Source organism: Vidua chalybeata, chromosome 4 (genome assembly GCF_026979565.1).
Source record: "Vidua chalybeata isolate OUT-0048 chromosome 4, bVidCha1 merged haplotype, whole genome shotgun sequence".
NCBI lineage: Eukaryota > Metazoa > Chordata > Aves > Passeriformes > Viduidae > Vidua > Vidua chalybeata.
In genome coordinates, this window is record NC_071533.1 from 898,568 (window position 1) to 916,546 (window position 17,979).

At 39.9% G+C, this 17,979-nt stretch overlaps 1 protein-coding gene across 3 annotated transcripts in view; it reads left to right on the forward strand.

Annotated features, from left to right (window-relative positions):
• The window catches only part of CAMK2D (calcium/calmodulin dependent protein kinase II delta), a 201,500-nt gene that overhangs the window by 112,414 nt on the left and 71,107 nt on the right, over window positions 1-17,979 (forward strand). The window contains exons 17-24 of one of the 3 annotated variants that reach the window (XM_053940026.1): window positions 4,182-4,284; window positions 7,884-7,967; window positions 9,014-9,108; window positions 9,413-9,535; window positions 10,210-10,293; window positions 10,951-10,993; window positions 14,786-14,823; window positions 16,361-16,393. In XM_053940026.1, the coding sequence (XP_053796001.1) occupies window positions 4,182-4,284; window positions 7,884-7,967; window positions 9,014-9,108; window positions 9,413-9,535; window positions 10,210-10,293; window positions 10,951-10,993; window positions 14,786-14,823; window positions 16,361-16,393 (603 nt within the window). The remainder of the gene's footprint in view (window positions 1-4,181; window positions 4,285-7,883; window positions 7,968-9,013; window positions 9,109-9,412; window positions 9,536-10,209; window positions 10,294-10,950; window positions 10,994-14,785; window positions 14,824-16,360; window positions 16,394-17,979) is intronic. The other 2 variants (XM_053940028.1, XM_053940027.1) reach the window with 2 other exon arrangements.

The following is a 17,979-nucleotide window of genomic DNA, read 5'->3' on the forward strand; positions in this document are numbered from 1 at the left end:
TTTTTCTCTCAACAGCAGAATTTTTAGTGCTTCTGGGAAGTACAGTGGCCTTTGCGTGCCATGCATCTTATAGGGACAGAAGGCCAGCTGCTCTGGGATCGCTGGCACACAGACCTCTCTCTCCTGCAAATGATGGCCGGGCTACCAAACATCTTTAAAAACCAGGAATTTCTACAGTGCTCTCACCACACCCACCTGAGGAGTCCAGTTCCTTCCAGATGAGCTTTAACATTGGGATAGAAACTTTTCTAAAGAAAGCCCCATGCAGAGAGAGCATTCCCTCTTTCTTAACTGTGTACATCTCCAAATGGCTAGAAGCATCTGCTGCAGGAATGCTCTCTGCCTTACAAAATATGTTGGCAAGGAAAGAAGCAAGTCTAGATAATTTTCTTTTACTGTGAGGCTCCGAGAGAGAAGGCTGTCCCAGAACTCATAGTAAGCTTGCCTTTTGGGCACTTGAGCTTCACAATCCGCAAGGAAAAGAAGATGGATTGTTTTGAAGTCAGGTGGAAGTCTGAGCTATCAGATCCTTTGTAAGGCAGAGAAAAATGGTGTGTGCGCTAAGGCAGCAAAACACGCTAATCCCTTATGGCACGGATTCTTGGGCTTTAGTTTTTTTCTGAATGAGTTCTGAGCAGCAGAAATTTCCTCCTGGGATAAGTGTTTCTAGTGGTTATCATGAATAATAACGTTGGAATCAGAATGCTGTCACCTTTCTTGGCAACTTTCACTCCCAAACAAACTGTTTTTTCTGACTTTATAAGGTTCATGTTGTTGTCAAAAAGGAACATAAAGAGGTTTGCTCCAAAAGCTCTGCGAGCAGGATGAGTTTCAAAGATACAGACCCTAAATTTTTTACTCATTTTGCACTTCCGGATTTTCCTTTGTCACATTTGTACAACAGGACAAATCTCTGTGCAATCTGTAAATCTTGCATGGCTGCTAGGTAATGTGGAATGAGTTTAAAGGGAATGATGTCAAATTTGTCCAGCTGCTCCAGTGGTTCCTGTCCACGCTGTACGTGCAGTCCTATGCTTCTAGCATCAAAAGGAATTTTAAAAGCCAGGACTGTAGCTATGCAAGCTGATGGAATAAGGGATGCTTTCTATTACTTTTCATACAGTCACACAAAACAACTTTTTCTTTGGGAACGCATTAAATCCAGCTGTTGCCTGCTCCAGACCATGTGTGGATTTCTTATTCTGGCAAATCCAGGATGAATTGAAAAAACAGTGTGAGAAAAAAAGTCTCTGCCAAGCTGTGGTGCCCGGTTTCATTTGGGAAAGTGAAAACTTCAGGAAGCAGAAAGCCATCCTTCTTCAGTTACAGCTTTGTGGCAAAAGCCAAAAAACCCAAAGAATTAAGTGAAGGACTGTGGTGAAATCTGAGCAGAACACCATGTGCTGAAAAGAAGATGCCAGGAGCAGAACAGCAAGCTGTGGAAGGTGGTTTTGGGCTGGCATGGATCCTTGAATTGCAAAACTTGATGATGGATTTTTTTCCAATAACTCAGTCCACAGCATGATGGCATGCTTGGGGGTGGGGAGATTTTGGATGATCCTGTTTTATTTAACTTTTCTTCTAGGCTGATTTAGTAGCAAACAGACAGGAGCTTTTGCAGCCTTTTATGACCTGCAGAAGTGCTGTTGCTGCTGTGTTTGTAAACACTGGCTTAAGTCAGAATGGTAGTGGATCCTAGACCCAGAAAAAAATCAACTTATCAGTGGCAACCAGCTAGTAAAACACTACACTTCCAGATAGGAATTCCAGTTCTTGTCAGGCCATAGCCTTCCTGCTTTTGTGAAATTTCTGTGATTTTGTGGTTAAGACCCTCTTACCTTCCACCAAAGAGTGGCTGCTTTAGGTATATTCAAGGAAAAATACACAGAGCCTTAAATATTTGATATCTTAAGGATTAAAGACCTTTGGAAAAGCATGGCATAAATCATGTTAATTTATTTGTAAGTAATTTTAGCAGTTCACAGTGCCATTGTGCATGCTTGGCTGCTGCCCATCGCCGGGGAGTGCAAGGTGACACCACCGAATCCGGGGAACAAGTCCTGCACGGCGCTGTTAATGTTTCCCAAGTAATTGCACTCGTTCCCAGTTAATGCATGAAAATTACCCACGTGCCTCTGGCCAGCCTCAAACGGCTGCTGCATGTTGGTTAAGCACACAGTCCCACTTGGCATGGCCCAAAAGGCTGTTGTCCTTGGCATGGGAGTACGTCAGGAATTCTGGTGGAACATACTCATCTGTTAAAGTGGTACTTCTGCAGAGAAGAGACATGCAATGGAATAAAAAAACAATCCCAAGAGGAAAACATGAACCGAAAAAGCCAACAAAAAACTGAACCAGCATCAGAAAATGCAAACCTGGTGTTTTGAACAAAATCACTTTTTGGGAAAGTGTTATGTGCTCAGTGGGGTAGTGCTTGTATTTCATCCAAAAGGATGAGGCTTTTCACTGCTTTTGGCTTGCCTGGAGGTCACAGCCAAATAGGATCATCCGTTGCTTTAAGAGGCTTATACAAGAAAAGCATTCCAGGAATTAATTACTGTGAACTTGTTTCATTCTGAGAGGAAACCTTGCAGAACTATGTGACTGTATGTTGAAATTAGTGTTGTTAAATGGCAAGGAGTGTGACGTTGCTTAAATCAGTGTTGATGAAACTAGAGAAGAGTCCTCAGCTATGCACTCAGTGTTTCATGTAATGTAATTTAAATTAATATAAAGATTGTATTTTGTTCTGAGGGCTCTTCATCTTAATTTTTGAAACTGAAAATAGAAGATTCATCAAGTAACTATTGATGAAAGTTTTTTAATATTGTCTAGTCTATGACATGGCGACAAAGGGATGAGCGAGAGAACAGTGTTGGTAAATTGCTGAAAAGATGTTCCTTTGGTGAGAGGGGAAAAAACACCTTCAGACTAAAAAGTTTGTCAGGGCCCATTCTGTTGTTAATTAATAGAAGTATCACCGTGGCTGAGGTCTTACTTAGGCTCAGGCATATTTTGCTGGATACCTGACATGTATTAAAGATAGGCTTTGCTGAAAGAGGCTTATGATCTTAATTGTTTCCAACCTCAGTACGTGCGTGGGATTAACTGCAATCACATAAATAGTCCCTTGGAAGTGATACAATTGCTGCTGGGTTGAACCTGGAATATGCCTTGAAGAGTTTGCAGGATTGAGGCCCCAGCACCAGCCTGGCTATAATGAAGTCCCTTGTCACAGACCACTGCAGAAATTGCTTCTCAGGAGAGACAGCAATACCCTTGCAAGTGAGGTTTTGTTGTTCTGTAAATGTAGAACAAAATCTTTTTTAAAAAACATGGGGATTGGAAAGACAGGTGTGGCAAGAAAATGCTTTGAGGATCACAGTTCTCTGAAATAATCTGTTGATTTCTACAGTCCTTTTTTAATTGTATTTTTAAAGCAAACATTCATACAATAAAGTTGTCTTTGGGCAATTTACATTTGATGTATTTGCTAACTGCAGTTAAAAGGATTCATTATGAACAGTAGAATGAACACAATTGTTATGTTCAAATCCTTCCTTTACCGTGAATTGTGTGAGTGTACCATAGCATTTCATTTCAGATGTGACCAACATACCCTACAAAACAAAAGCAAGGTGGGAACTTTCACTAATATTGTTATTTGTAAAGCTTCTCTGCAGGCACAAACGTGGGTGTGCTGAGAGATTTGCAACATAAATACACCTGCTCTCTAAATACAGTCACAGGGCTGGTATTGTTGGGGTGTCATGCAGAACATTTCTGTTTGGCAGTTGCAGATGCCTGATCCTGCAAACTCCACGGGCTAGACTAGTCATCAATGAGTCCCTGTCCTTCTGGAGTCTGCTGCCCCGTTTTTCCAGTAACGAGTTCTTGGGAATCTCTGACCTGCCTTGTCACACCAGCGGGTGTCACAGCTCCACATGCCCATTCTGGCTCTCTTCTTCACACTGTCCTTAGTCTTGCTGGCATGAGCTCATGAAGGCTGGTGGTTCTTTCCAGATAGGAATGGGAAGTGCAAGTTTTGCAATTTCATGGAAAAAAAAATCATGGGTTTCTTCTCATTTTCACTCCTCTAAGTATTTGTTCTTTTCCAGAGTACTGTCTAAAATGTATTTACTTATCTTTTCATCTCAATTGTTTTCTCTCTCTGAATAAAGCCTGAGAACTTACTTCTAGCTAGCAAATCCAAGGGAGCGGCAGTCAAACTGGCAGACTTTGGATTGGCTATAGAAGTCCAGGGAGAACAACAGGCTTGGTTTGGTAAGTAAATACCATTTTTTCCTCACCGTTTATTCAGCATAGTGGTTAAGCTGCCTCCCCAACCACCCCACTCTCAACCCAGAGTGAAACGTGCAGCTATGTGACTCTTTGACCCTGGAAAACCTGAGTTTCCTGATTCCTAGCTTGTGCTACCTTCTATCAGCCTGTAAATTGGACTGAGGTGCACACAACCCCTTTTCTCCCACTTTCTCCTGAGTAACTAGAGGCAGAAAATAGAGGTGTAGAACCTGGGAGGGGAACCAGTGGTTTCCCCTCAGGTGACTGAGGAATGAGACAGTAGGGTAATACTGCTGAGTGTACCTGCCCAGTCATCAGAACATTTTGTCTGAACAGCTCTCTGTCAGCTGGAAACACCTGAAAAATTGATTCTGAAGCACTTTGGAATGTGACTTGACTGAAAGGGAAAATAGGAGGGATTGAGCACCTTAGCCTATAGCCAGACAGTAATTACAGATTGCTTGTTACAGTTAGTAGATGCCACAAGGAGAATGGTGGAAAATATTTAATAGTGGTAATTTTAAACAATAGTGCATGTACAATTGTGATACATGTGTCTCACGTACCACCCTCTTTGAACAGATGTGAAGCGTGAGGAAAAAATTATTATAAATCCCAGGTGGAAAAACATACAGAATAAAATATTTATAGCAGCTGCCTATTCTCCCTTAGAGAAGCTAGAAAGTACAGTTTGAAATGGAACAAAGTGGTTGTAGGCTTGGAACAGAAGCAGAAAGATGTTTCTGGGCAGTGAGTTGGGAGGTTGAGTGTTCACGGCTATAAGTACATGTAGATGCACAGGCAGTGCCATTGGACATATGTTGGCAGCTTTATGAGCCAGCCTGTTGTTTTAAATCCAGTCTTTTTATAAATGGATTTCAGTAATCCACAAAAGACAGAGGAGATTGCTCTTGCACATCAATGAACAGACCAGTACAAAAGTGGAATAGAAACAAGGCAAAACACAAGTGGTTTGTTACAATGAAAAAGCATCAGGTAAACAGGAAGCATCTCAAGAAAAAATCAGCAGATTGAAGTTGACTTCAGGAATATTTTCTGTACATAGTGTACCTGCAGGTGATGCAGAGGAGGTTGCAATGCCCTAGAAAATCTCACACTTTGTTTTTTTGTCATTTGGTTCTTGTGAAATGCTTGGTTTAGACTTATAGCATCATGAGGACTTGGGAGAAGGGAGCAGAATGTCTTTAAAATATGTATGTAAAGAGGAGTTAACAAGGTAATGAAAAGCATGTAGCCTAAAGGGGGTCTTTCTTTTAAAAAAAACTGTGGCACTCAATAAGACAAGTGGGCTCTGTACCTTTTTTGGAACTTGCTCCGCAGAACGTGTCCGGAGTGGTCCAAGTGCCTGCCCTCAGCTTTAGGACTGCATTAGCAGGGCAGAAGATGAACTCCAGTGAACTGGGCATTTTGAACTTTTTCTCACTTTCTTTCATAAGATTTTTCTGCTTTCTACTGGATTCTGCAGCACTTAGTGACTCATGGCGTGCTCTGATTCTAATTATAGCTCTGCATCAGTATGCTTTCCTTTCTTTTGTTCTTTTTTTTTTTTTTTTTTTTTTTTTTTTTCCCCCCTTTTTTCTGGTGTAGTCCTCTGGTGTGGTGGTCTCTTTTCTGCTTGAACCATGGCTGTGCCTCAGCAAGAAACTGGCTTGAACTCTGTGTTTGAATACAATAGAATACTTTCCTGGTTTGCATGTTTGCAAAACAAACTTGTTCCTTGCCTATTTGTAGAAAGCCTTACAGGGTTTAGTTGAAATCTGCCACGTTCTTAGCAGGTGCTTAATGTACTGGGAAGGTGTCAGGCAGGTTGAGTCAACAAAGCATGGATTTTGTCTTGGTCCTCTGGATGCTTGGAGAAATTATACAAGTTCAGGAGTACAATGTATTGCAATCTCTTCTAGGCACTGCACAGTCACAGTTTCCAGCTTTGCAAATTGCTTTAGCTAACGGAGTTACTACAAGCAGCAACACTTTTCTGAAAAGTACACACTTGTTTGGGGGTCCCTCTAAGCAGTTACAAAATAACCTGATAAATGACAGTTAACTACATCCTTGTGTTCTTTTTTTTTAAACTGAAATCAGGGCTGTGTACCGTTCTGTGTGTGCTGCTTTAAACCACTCAGAATATTGGAGAGAGACTATTTTATGAGAGCATGTAGTGACAAGATAAGTAGGAATCACTTCAAACTGAAAGAGAGTAGATTTAGATCAGATAATAGGATAAAATTGTTCCCTGTGAGGCTGGTGAGGCCCTGGCACCAGTTGCCCAGAAAAGCTGTTGCTGCCCTGTCCTTGAAGTGACCAATGCCAGGGACAGGGTTTGAAGCAACCTGGTCTAGTGGAGGGTGGTGTCCCTGCCCATGGCAGGGGGTTAGAACAAGATGATTTTCAAGGTCCTTTCAATCCAAACCGTTCTCTGTACTAAAACTGTACCAATTATTTCAGTTTAGATCTGTTTTGTTTCTTCATAGAGAGACAAAGTTAGCTAAATACTATACTTATTTTTGCTTTAGAGTTTATTTCCAAATCTTGCATAGTAATGTTCATTGAGCTGTGCTAAGTTTTAAACTCAAGACAGCTTTGCTTCCCCTTTAAAATGAGCACTGCACCCAAGAAGAGATATGAAACAGCACTCTATTTAAAGCCACTTAGAACATCTATTTTTCAGCTTCTCTAAGGAGCTTAAGATGTGTTTCCTGTGTGATAGTACTCCTTAACAATTCATAGCTTCCATATCAGGAGCCTGCAAAAAACAAGCTTATTTTTCATGACCATATTTTAGCTATTTTCTCATTAGAATTTACAGAATGTGTTCCTTCATTTCCCCCTCCCACTCCAAAGTAACTGGCGACTGTGGGGCAAAGGCTTCTTTTCTTCTGTAGCTGTGCACTTTATATGTTATCACTATCTCTCATGAGTTTTGTGGAATCCAGGGTGGTATTGCACAAGTGGTATGTGGTCCTTCATGAAAGCCACCAAATTCTCACCTTTCAGGAATTCCCAAGCATTTATTTTAGGCCAAGATGCCTGAAAGGACAGACATCCTTACTGAAATGGTGCAGACTGTTAGTGATTGTTACGTTTTATCCGTTACAGTGTCCTAAGAAATGTAATATTTATACCTACATTTTGCATTTCTGCTCAGAGAACCAGCACTGCTGGTAATGAATAAAGGATGAAGAACATATAAATTTTAAAGGCCAGATTGCTTCGGAGATGCTTCCTGTAAACTTTTGTAAAGAGGTTTCCAGAAGTGGAATGACTTGGCAGAAATGAGCTCTGCAGTGGAAAGATCATATTAGATGTAGCTCTAATTTTGTGCAACATATATCTCCTTACATATAGGATAACAGCAGCTGCCCCTCTGCTTTGTTAGTTGGTCCCCCATAATGTCAGCATTGCCTCTAGGTCATGTGCCATAAAAAACAAATGGGCAAATGCAGCAGTTCCTGTCCGTGGCTTGGGAAATGTTGTCCTGGGTCTTGTGGGCTGAGACGAGAATCACTTGCTTTTTGCAGAGCATGTACAGTTTTGACCAGAGTTGCCTTGCCTTTTGACAGGCTTTGCTGGTACTCCAGGGTACCTTTCTCCAGAAGTGTTACGAAAAGATCCCTATGGAAAACCTGTGGATATGTGGGCATGTGGTAAGAAGTTATTCTGAAAGTCATATTCAGTCCACTGTAGAGTGTCTTAAGAGTGAGAAATTATATCCAGGGTGCATTATATTGTCCATCAGAAAAGATGCACAACATAATAAAATTCAGTAATTATTATAATAAAATTCAGTGTTAATTTCTAGTAGAAGTAATTGGATTTTTTGTTGCCCTACATGCTTCTTTTTGAAAAAAATTATTTACTAAGTTCTGTTATCATGGCATTCTTGGCCATGTGTACACAACACACTTTCAAAGAGTATTCAAAGAATAGCTGCAGGTGTACGATGCCTCATTAGTTAGTAAACACACCAGTTCATACTGTGAGCTGGACATTTAGTTTTGGTTCACAAGGAGCCTAAAATTCGTCTGGCCAATATACCCCATCTGCAGGCATAAACCACAAAATTAAACGTTTTCTGAACTGGAGGACAGAGCAGTTGCTTTGTCACCCAGTTCTCAAAACTGTGTTCTGAGGCACTGGCAAGTGGCAGCTCCCCAGCTGAGAACTGGGGCTGGTTTCCTTATTTCACTTCTACCCGCGCTTAGCACGTGGTTGTGTTTATGAAAGCACTTGAGTCACAGGGAATCTCTGTCAGACTAGCGGGTGGTCTTTTCCATTTCCTATTGACCAAATACAGAAATATTGGAGTTTCCCAAATTTGCTTTGCATGAGAGTAGTTATAACACAATCTTTCAGACACCAGTATAAGCCATAATAAAACCATAAGTGAAAAATTCATTTTCCTAGAACATCCAGAATCATGGAATATTATTTCTCTAGCTAGATAAACATTTCCAGTGTTCCTGATCTGATGTTGTCAAATGCTCACTATTGCCCTTGTTTTCTGTAAGAGGTTACCTTGTCAATCCCACTTCCACTGTTTTCCCCAGTTTGAAGGAGCAGCATTTCTCCCATCCCAGTGGCTGGGATGATACTTGTGAGCCTTTTGTTGTACAAAAGGTTGTTAGGTGCAAAATTAATCTCTGGGGTTTGTTCCTTAAAAGCCCTTAACGCTGGTGTGAATTTTCTGCAGGAGTCATTCTGTACATCCTCCTGGTGGGATACCCTCCCTTCTGGGATGAAGACCAGCACAGGCTTTACCAGCAGATCAAGGCTGGTGCTTATGATGTACGTACCACACTCTGTCTATTCAGTTATTTGTAACTGTGCTTCTAGGAAGGAGTTTCCTAGAGGGAGAAGTCAAGAACTGATGATATCGTGGCATATAAATTCTGCAACATCATCTAATCATATTATGTTAAGCAGGCAAGAGGCTGTTGGTCCTCAGATTTAGGTAGTTTGTAAATGATGATGAGGTGAAGGCAGAGCCTTACAATTTTTAAGCTCTTATTTGAATCTAGTAGTGGATCCTTAGGTGAAATTGTATAAAGACTGTACAAGATAATGTACATATGTGTATTTTTTTCTGAAGTTCCCCTCGCCAGAATGGGACACGGTGACTCCTGAAGCAAAAGACCTTATCAATAAAATGCTCACCATCAACCCAGCAAAACGTATCACAGCATCAGAAGCACTAAAGCATCCATGGATCTGTGTAAGTAATTTCCACAGGTTCAACATGATCATTTGGCAGACAAATAAATCAGTTTATGGTTTGCTTCAGCATGTAGTGAATGTGATTAGAGGATAACTTCTGTTCTTGTTCATGCAGCTGTGTAACTGTAAGTTGTAAAATTAAAATTATACAGATATGATCAATAGTGGTCTATATTTATAGAGATCTCAGCTTGGGGTAAGACTTTTGCAAATTTATCTCCTTTGCCTTGACTGTGTTGTGTAGAATGCTCTTTGTGAAAATCAGAGTGTTATTTTAAATTCTCAGTGAGAAAAAAGTGCAGGAAAGCAACTTTGAATTAGATAATGCTTTGCATCTTCATTTCCCTGAAATCCTTCCGATAAGCATGAAATGTGCAGGCAGGGAACTAAGGGACTTCTGAAAAGTCAATTTGCAGGTAGCAGAGGCTGCCTGGCTGTTCCTGGATCCAGGTCTTTTCTCCTGTTCTCAGTATATTCCACACGATGACTTTTCAAGTGGACTTTACACATGGAAAAGGCTGAGTAAAAGGAGCACAATGGGATAGTCAGACAAAGTAGAAATTGAAGGCCCAAGTTTGGGACTATGGGTTGTAATGTGTGTGTTGTAGAGTAAACAAACTGCTAAAACAGCTGGCTGGGTGCCTTTAAATAATTGTTTTCTTCTTCTTTCAGCAACGTTCTACTGTTGCCTCTATGATGCACAGACAAGAGACTGTAGATTGCTTGAAGAAATTCAATGCAAGAAGAAAACTAAAGGTAAGAAAGAAAACTTGTGCTTGTGTTCAGTGTGCAAAACAAATGGTCTCTGTGCAGAGTTTTTATAAATATTGTTCTTGAATAACCTACTGATGGAAGATCAGCTTTTGGCTTGAAGATCTTAAACTTTTCATCAAAGTAAATAGAACTTGGCTTTTCTTTTTTAATTCAAAACTATAGTAATCCTCTGCAGGACAATCCTTAAGGTTATTCTTCTGAATTATGCTTTGTTTTTTCCTGGCCAGACATGATAGCTTTGCAGATATGAACTTGTCTAATGTGTACATTACAAATAAGCTCCTATTCCTCCCTAAGAAAAAGAATCTAGGAACAATAGTAAAGTCTCTTTGATATTCATCTATGTATTTTGAATAATGGCTCTGCCTCTGAATACTCCTGGCTTGTGCATTAAATACTGACAGTTGGTAAATATTTGAGATATCAAGATTGCTGACAGGTGTGTAATTAAGATTAAATTACAATTTATGCAGTCATGACGTGGCATCTGAGAGGTAGTGCACAGATAATCCATTCTCTCAGGGTTAATTCACTAATTGGTGCCATTTGTTCATGTATTTTCCTTTTTGTTGTGTTGTGTTGGCATTTGGAGTTTTACACAAGTGTGATGCTAATTTGAGAAAATGTGTGTGTACACAGGGGGCCATTTTGACAACAATGCTGGCTACCAGAAATTTCTCAGGTATGTTCATTGAACTCCAGATTAATGCAGTCTTTATATTTTAATGTCTGTGAAGGCTGAGGTCTAATTAGGACTCATTCAGGAGCATCTAAGTATGATATATATTGTGTTATTTCCTGTGATGAAACAAACAAGAATTTAATCTCTTTGGGCCAAAGAAATTTTCTTACAGGTGACAGTCTGATTTTTCTGTAGAATTTGAGCTCCTTCCCTGCTTTTTGATTGTTACTTGTCAACGACAGGGAGCATTTTCATGCCTATTTTGGTGCATTGGAAAATTGAAAGTTATGCATATAGCTCCACATGCACAAGTATCACCAAACAACATTTAGAACTTACATATTTTTATATATGTGAAAAGCCATTCCATGATTCTGTTGCATCCTGTATTAAAAATATCATCAGTACATTCATTTCTTTATTGCTTTGCTAAGGAGTAAGAAATGTAGTAACATGGGTCCCCATTTTCTTTCTAATGCCCAGCTGTGCCAAACTGGATGTAAGAACAGTTGTTTCCTCTCCATGAAACAGTTTTGTCCTGATGACTCTGGAGATTTAGATATTACACTAAACAAGCTCTAATAGGAAAAGCTAAAATTGCTCTTGGCAGAGTTGGAATTGTCCAAAGTAGTAGAATTGCCAGAATATTGATGCTGTGTTGAATTTTTCATTTTACCATTTGAGATTTCCAGCAAATAGTGAAATAGAACACCAGGTTTAAAAATCAGTGATTTTACATGTCCTCCTACTCTGTGATGTAACTATTGGAGTGTAACATAAATTACTGTACAGACAAAAACATGATAGTGCTCTGGGCATGTTTTGAATAATAATAAACACTGACTCATCCAAAAAAATTACATAATCACGAATGCAAGAACAACTTGTTCAATTTGCATAGTACTTGAAATACAATTTCTTTCTTAGTTAAGTTCCCTTCTTTAGTACACACCTAACCACAGCAGACCGCATTCATCTAAATTACCTTGAGTTAGTGCTTAGTGAATTCCAGTGTCTGCCAATTCATTTAAATAAAAGGAGGGAAGGCTGCAGGCTGCGTTTTTTGTAAAAATGAATTACTGTTAAATATCAAACAAACGAATCCTTCCTCATCCCTTTTCAGAACTGTCACTGTCTCTATATATGTAAGGATCAAATTCAACTTCTGTGAACCAAAAAAGCTGACGTAGTTTTTTAACAGTGTTTCAGCATGAAAAGCAAACAGGGTTATTGGCTTTTTTTGGTTTTTTCATCTGACATTTCTTGTTTTACACCATAGCCACCCGTGTTTTTCTCGATGACATTTTATTTTTTTGGTTTCTTTATTCATTGTATTTCATTGCAAAGCATGTTTATGAAGGTCATTTGTCCATAATGATATGGTTATAAAAGTGTTTTACTTTCCTTTTTTTTTCTTCCTTTTATGTGGAATGTGTATTTCTTGTGAGGTAAGACCCTCAGCACGTGAAAGGAACATCTTTTTTCTCTTCTCAATCCAGACTGCTGTTTGTCCTCAATCACTTTAATTTCTCCATGCTGTCACAAACCATTTGTTTCCAGTCTGCTTTCTGGCCTAGTAGCGCTGCCTTAGGTTTTATTTTTAGCTCTTGCTTGTAGTTGCAAGAAATCTCTCATTGTGGGCTTAATTTAGGATATGCTGATTGCTTTGCTCCTGCAAAATCTTTAAATATTTAATTTGTATGCAGTGTCTGTGATTAAAGCAAGATGAGTCCAAATTCTATTAAAAACCCATTGCAGGCCAAACGCGGAGTGGTGGAATGTGTCCTGTAACGTGCCGTGGTGCGTAGTAATCCACGCTGGGCACATTGCGAAGGACGCGCCCGTACACGCAATAAATACTCGGTGTTACTGCTTGTGGTGCCCTCATTTTACTGCCTCTCATTTAACTGTTTACATAGAACATGTAGTCTTTGTCAAGCATCAAAAGAACTCAGAAGTTTCACATACAAATTTAGCAAAAGGACCTACAGAAGTCTGTAAGAATTAATTTATGTTTTCCCACATTTTTATTAGGGCTAAGGGTATAAAACAGGCTTTGAAAGCTATTAACTTCTGGGTTTTTTTGTCCTTAGGTTTCAGAAATACCTCATTCCCTTTGCTTTCCCTAAATAAATTCCTGAAGGTAATGGAGTGCCTACAATATTTGTAGTAATGTAAAATCTAAGGCCCTCTTGCCTCAGGTCCTGAAAGCACACATTGCCACAGCGAGTGTCCAATCTCCAAAGTATGTGGAGAACAATTTGGTTTCAATATTTACGTACATGTTTCTTTAAATAAAAACATGCAGTGGTGCTGCTGCACAATACAGGCAAACTTATTTTTGTTCATTTTAGCTGTAAGACGTGGCCATGCAGGAGGTCTAATGGTAGCGTTGGCTGATGTCCATAGTTATTAAATTGCATTTTGAGGGCTGATATATTAGTGAAGTCAGAAACATCAACCTGGCTTCACTTTCCAGGGTTCATTTCATGTAAACAACACAATAATGGACATTAGTCATTTCTGTACAGTTGCTGAGGTGACCCTACATTTTCTGTGCTGTAAAATGAGCACTTAATGCAGATGTAGCTCAAAAATAAGCCACAATTACACGAATTAGCTTTAAAGGTAAACCACATATTCAGTAACTCCCGTATCCTCAGCCAGTCTGAGCAGCCTTGGGCGTGCAAGGTCCAATTGATTTGGAGTTTTGAGGTTATTTTTGAGATAAGGATGCCATTAGTGATGGGAGCGCCATGTCGGGACCGTCTCCCCTATATATAGAACAGCAATTTCTTATGACCTGAGCTGTGGAACACTTTCTGATGGGAAGATTGGGTCATAGACAACAATAAAACACAATAACGGCAGGCTTGTTGTGTAATTTATTATTCTTCAAGTCTTTGGCAGTGATTCACAAAGCATTTACGCTTTAGTGAATAGTTTATATGGATTTGGTAGGTCAGCCAGCATGTACTTCTGCTGTGAATGTTTTCAGGTTCAGAGCTGTGCTGTGCTTGTTTGCACGTTAGCCTTCCAAATTTAGTAAATCGGAATTATTTGATGCCAGTTTTAAGCGGTGGAATGTAAAGTCTGGCACGTGAATAACATTATGGCAAATGAAATTTTGAAGAAATTTAATCAGTGTGCAACACGATTCAGAAAATAGCATGTTTTCTTCATTAGGAGCTGAAGCAAAGCCTAGAATTTGTTATTATTGCCTCACAGGCAGCAACCTTCCAAAACAACCCTTTGCTAGCAAATGGTCCTTCCTTTCTTCCTTGCAACTGCGCTGCCCTTTGACTTGAGGAGGCTGATGCTGTCATGGTGGGAAGTCCCCAGAGGGGCATTATGCATATTGGTACCATCACTGAGATAACAGTGGGCTCTGCAGACACCTGGTCCAAGTCCCTGCCATCAAAACAATACCTTTTCACAGTCGTATCAAACTATCCCTATCATCCAATAGAAATATATTGCACTTGAGGAAATGGATATAGCCAAAGCTGCTGCTTTTCCACTCACCCTGCTTCCATTTCCTCTCTGCCACCAAGGAGCTCTCCCCTTGTAGAGCTACAGTCAACCGACAGCTTTAGTCAATGGAAAAAGAAATGTGTGATAATCCTAAGGACTGGTGGTTTCCTAAGGATGTCATTCACCATGCTCAGAGAAACAAAAGGAGGAAATAAAAACTGAACATACCTGGAGCTGGGAGGCACTGGGGGTTTGCTGCACAGCTGGGTGACCGCAGGGGAACCACCTGACACTGAAATTATTTGTCTCGTTTTACAGCAGCCAAGAGTTTACTGAAAAAGCCGGATGGAGTTAAGGTAGGTGCAACACCTGCTTTCCATTTCAAAGATGTATTCTTAGTCTTCACCTGTCTGTAACTTCTGCCAGGTTTTAGAATTGATTATTGCTATTTCTTTCCTTCATTGATTCTGTTAATATGTGCTTCTCACTAGCTATTTGGAGTGGTTAAAGTTAGCAGGAGAAGCTAAAATTAAATAAAACAAATACTTGCAAAGCCAGCATTTAGTAAGCAGAAGATAGAAAACTACTGGAGAAAATGCTTTTTCTTGCTTCTTTTAATGAAGAATGATTATGTAATTAATTACTCACAGTTATCAGTTAACTTGTAAATAATGGTTTGGTGGTGGGCTTTTTAGGCATCAGTGTTTATGTGCAGCTCTGTTGCCTCTTTGTTACCCCTTGACTTCCCGTTAGATTTCGTGGAAGACCAAAAGTGTATGGGTAGGCTTGGCTCCACATGAAGTGTGTTCTGCCAGATGTACTTGCTATATTTGGCAGAACTTGAGGGGTTTACTGTCTCAGATAAGCTCATCCTGACTAAGAGACCTTGCTAAGAAGGGAACATTTTGGCAGCTTTCGTACATGGTTTAGAGCTCCTGTTCTCACGTCACCAGACCCTGCAGGAGGAGAGATGCTTCACAAATGAATATTCTGAATAAATACTTTGGGGGAAAAAAAAAGGAAAAAAAAAACCACTTGGCATAAAATGTATTTTGGTTTTTTTCTCAGAGGACTCTTAAAAACTAGTATAATGCTTCAAGCTTTCATTATAAGATTCAAAAGATAGTCTTCTGTGCTCTGTGTGTTTATTCAGAAGGGTGTCTTTGACCTGAATTTTAATTTTCTATTTAAACTTAATGTCTTACTTTAACAAAACATTATAAAAACATTATAAATACTTGCTTAAATACCACATTCACAGTGTATTTGTGCCTGCTGTCTTACATATGCACGCTTTGCCAGTCAAAAAATCCCAAGCCTGACTTACAGAGAAATGAGTACAGTACCATTGCATAGCTTCTCACTGCCAAGCAGTGGAGATACCAGTCACATGGAAAAGCACACATTTGGAACAGTTCTATTACTGCTGGAAAACCCTGACCGTGTTTCATTTTGGAATAGATACAATTTATGCACTCTCTCTGACCAGTTTTCTTTTTTAAATATCATTCCTCCTACAGGTCTACAATGCTATTTATTCTATCTCATTTATTCTAATATGGGAAACAATTGTTGCCAAAATTTTGCCTAAATTTCACCTGTTGGGATTCAGTTCTTTGGTTTTCAGCACATGTTATGTGTCTGCTGTTAGTCTGCATGGTCATGTGGAGCAAAGGGAGTAAATGTACCTCTGGGGAAGTCTGTTTTTGTCGTTGCTGTTATTGAGATGCTCTGTAGCATTTTTCCACCCCTTCCAACAGCTGTAGCTGTCTTTTTCTTATTTAAAGAAAAAAAAAAGCCAAAAGAGAAATATACTGTACTCCGTGCATTGATACTGCAAATCCAACCAGTCACGTTTTCTTCTTTTCCTTTCTCTCTGACTGGTCAATTCAGAAAAGGAAGTCCAGTTCGAGTGTTCAGATGATGGTGAGGATCTTTATCGACAGATTTTTTTTTTTCCTCCTGTGAAACGTTCACACTTAGAAATCAAACAGTTGCATTTAGCTTTGTTAAATTACTGTGAGAACTGCAAGACTTTAAAGTACAGCATTGTGAATTTTAAGCCTGCAGTTGCTTTATGCCACCCACAGTGAATCGTTCAGCCTTTCTTTTAAGCAAGTCTTTAAGTTTTTTTTTAACCTGGGGACATAAAAAGCAAAAAAAGTAGATGTAACATCAGCCAATGCAGCTGTTCTTAGTAAATAAGAATAGTAACAAAATAGTAATCTTTTAACAGCCTTCTTCATTTTTAAAATCGCCTTATTTTAAAAGCTAATATTATTAATATTGTAAAATGTAACACAAAACAAGTTGCACAGTGATACAGTACTGCATTAATTGAGTCACTGTAGCCCGAGAGGCCATACTAAATGCCCAGGAGTAAAAAAGCCAATTTCCCAGCCTTCCTACACTAGCTTCCCAGCTAGCTTGCTCTGCAGCTCAGGGCTGTGTCCCAAGATGTCCCAGCTGACAGTCTCAATAACTTGCCTTCCTCCTCAACCTACTCTCCAGTCTTGTGTTCATTTGGTCTCCGTGCCCCCACACGGTAACTTCCTCTGTTGCTGTTTATGGTGGTTTTGAATGTGACCTTTGAGGCGTTTGTGAGGATGGGCTCTGCCTGCTGCTTCTGCCGGCACAGAGAAGGCAAAGGGCCCTCATCCACACCTTTCACTGGGAAGCCAGCTCTCCTTGGAAAGCAAAAACTGCTGGTCAGCTGCGAGCAGCCGTGCAGTTATGTAGGTAAACCCTCTGTTCCTTGGGTGAATGCAGAATTCCAGTGACAGGAGCCACGGCGTCCAAAGGAGGGGCACCGGGAAGGTGCAGTGTGGTTATTGCCAGGATCCCAAACCTGAAGTGTGCATTAACTCTTTGTTACAGAAGTAACGTGTGGAAGGTAAAGTCCCAAGATACGGACTTTATTTGTTAAACTATTTTCATATTCCATGGAAAAAAGGCCAACAATGATACTAGAGTTGTGCCCAGCTGTTTGGAGTGCGTGTGTGTCTGTCCAGCACTACTGTCACACCTCAGAGAGTGACTTTTGGCAAGTGATGCAGCAGTAAAACATTCTCCTTCACAACAAACAGAAGGTCACTGGATAATCACAAAGCAGCTTTGAAGTAACTGTTTCACATGACAATATTGTAATCCTTTTGGAGTGGTTTCCCTTTGCTGTTGAAAATACATGCAAGATGCACCATGTGTTCATAGATTAATGTCTCTGTTCTATGAGAGAGAAAACATGTACAGCTTAGTGCTGTTTTCTTGCAAAGTTTCAAAGGGTTTTACCAAGTTCCATTTACGTGGAAGAAATAACACATTTGTTATGAATGTTAGAATGAATCACGTTCTCTCTCTCTTCCTGATGAATGCTGGAATCTCAAAATCTCGCTGAAGAAGTTTTGAATAGCATTCCTGCAGTTTTCAGCAGTAGCTGTAATGAATATTCTTTATTTTCCTAGGGCTTTCATCAAGGGAGTATGGACCAAAGCCTGCTCTCCTTACTCAGGCAA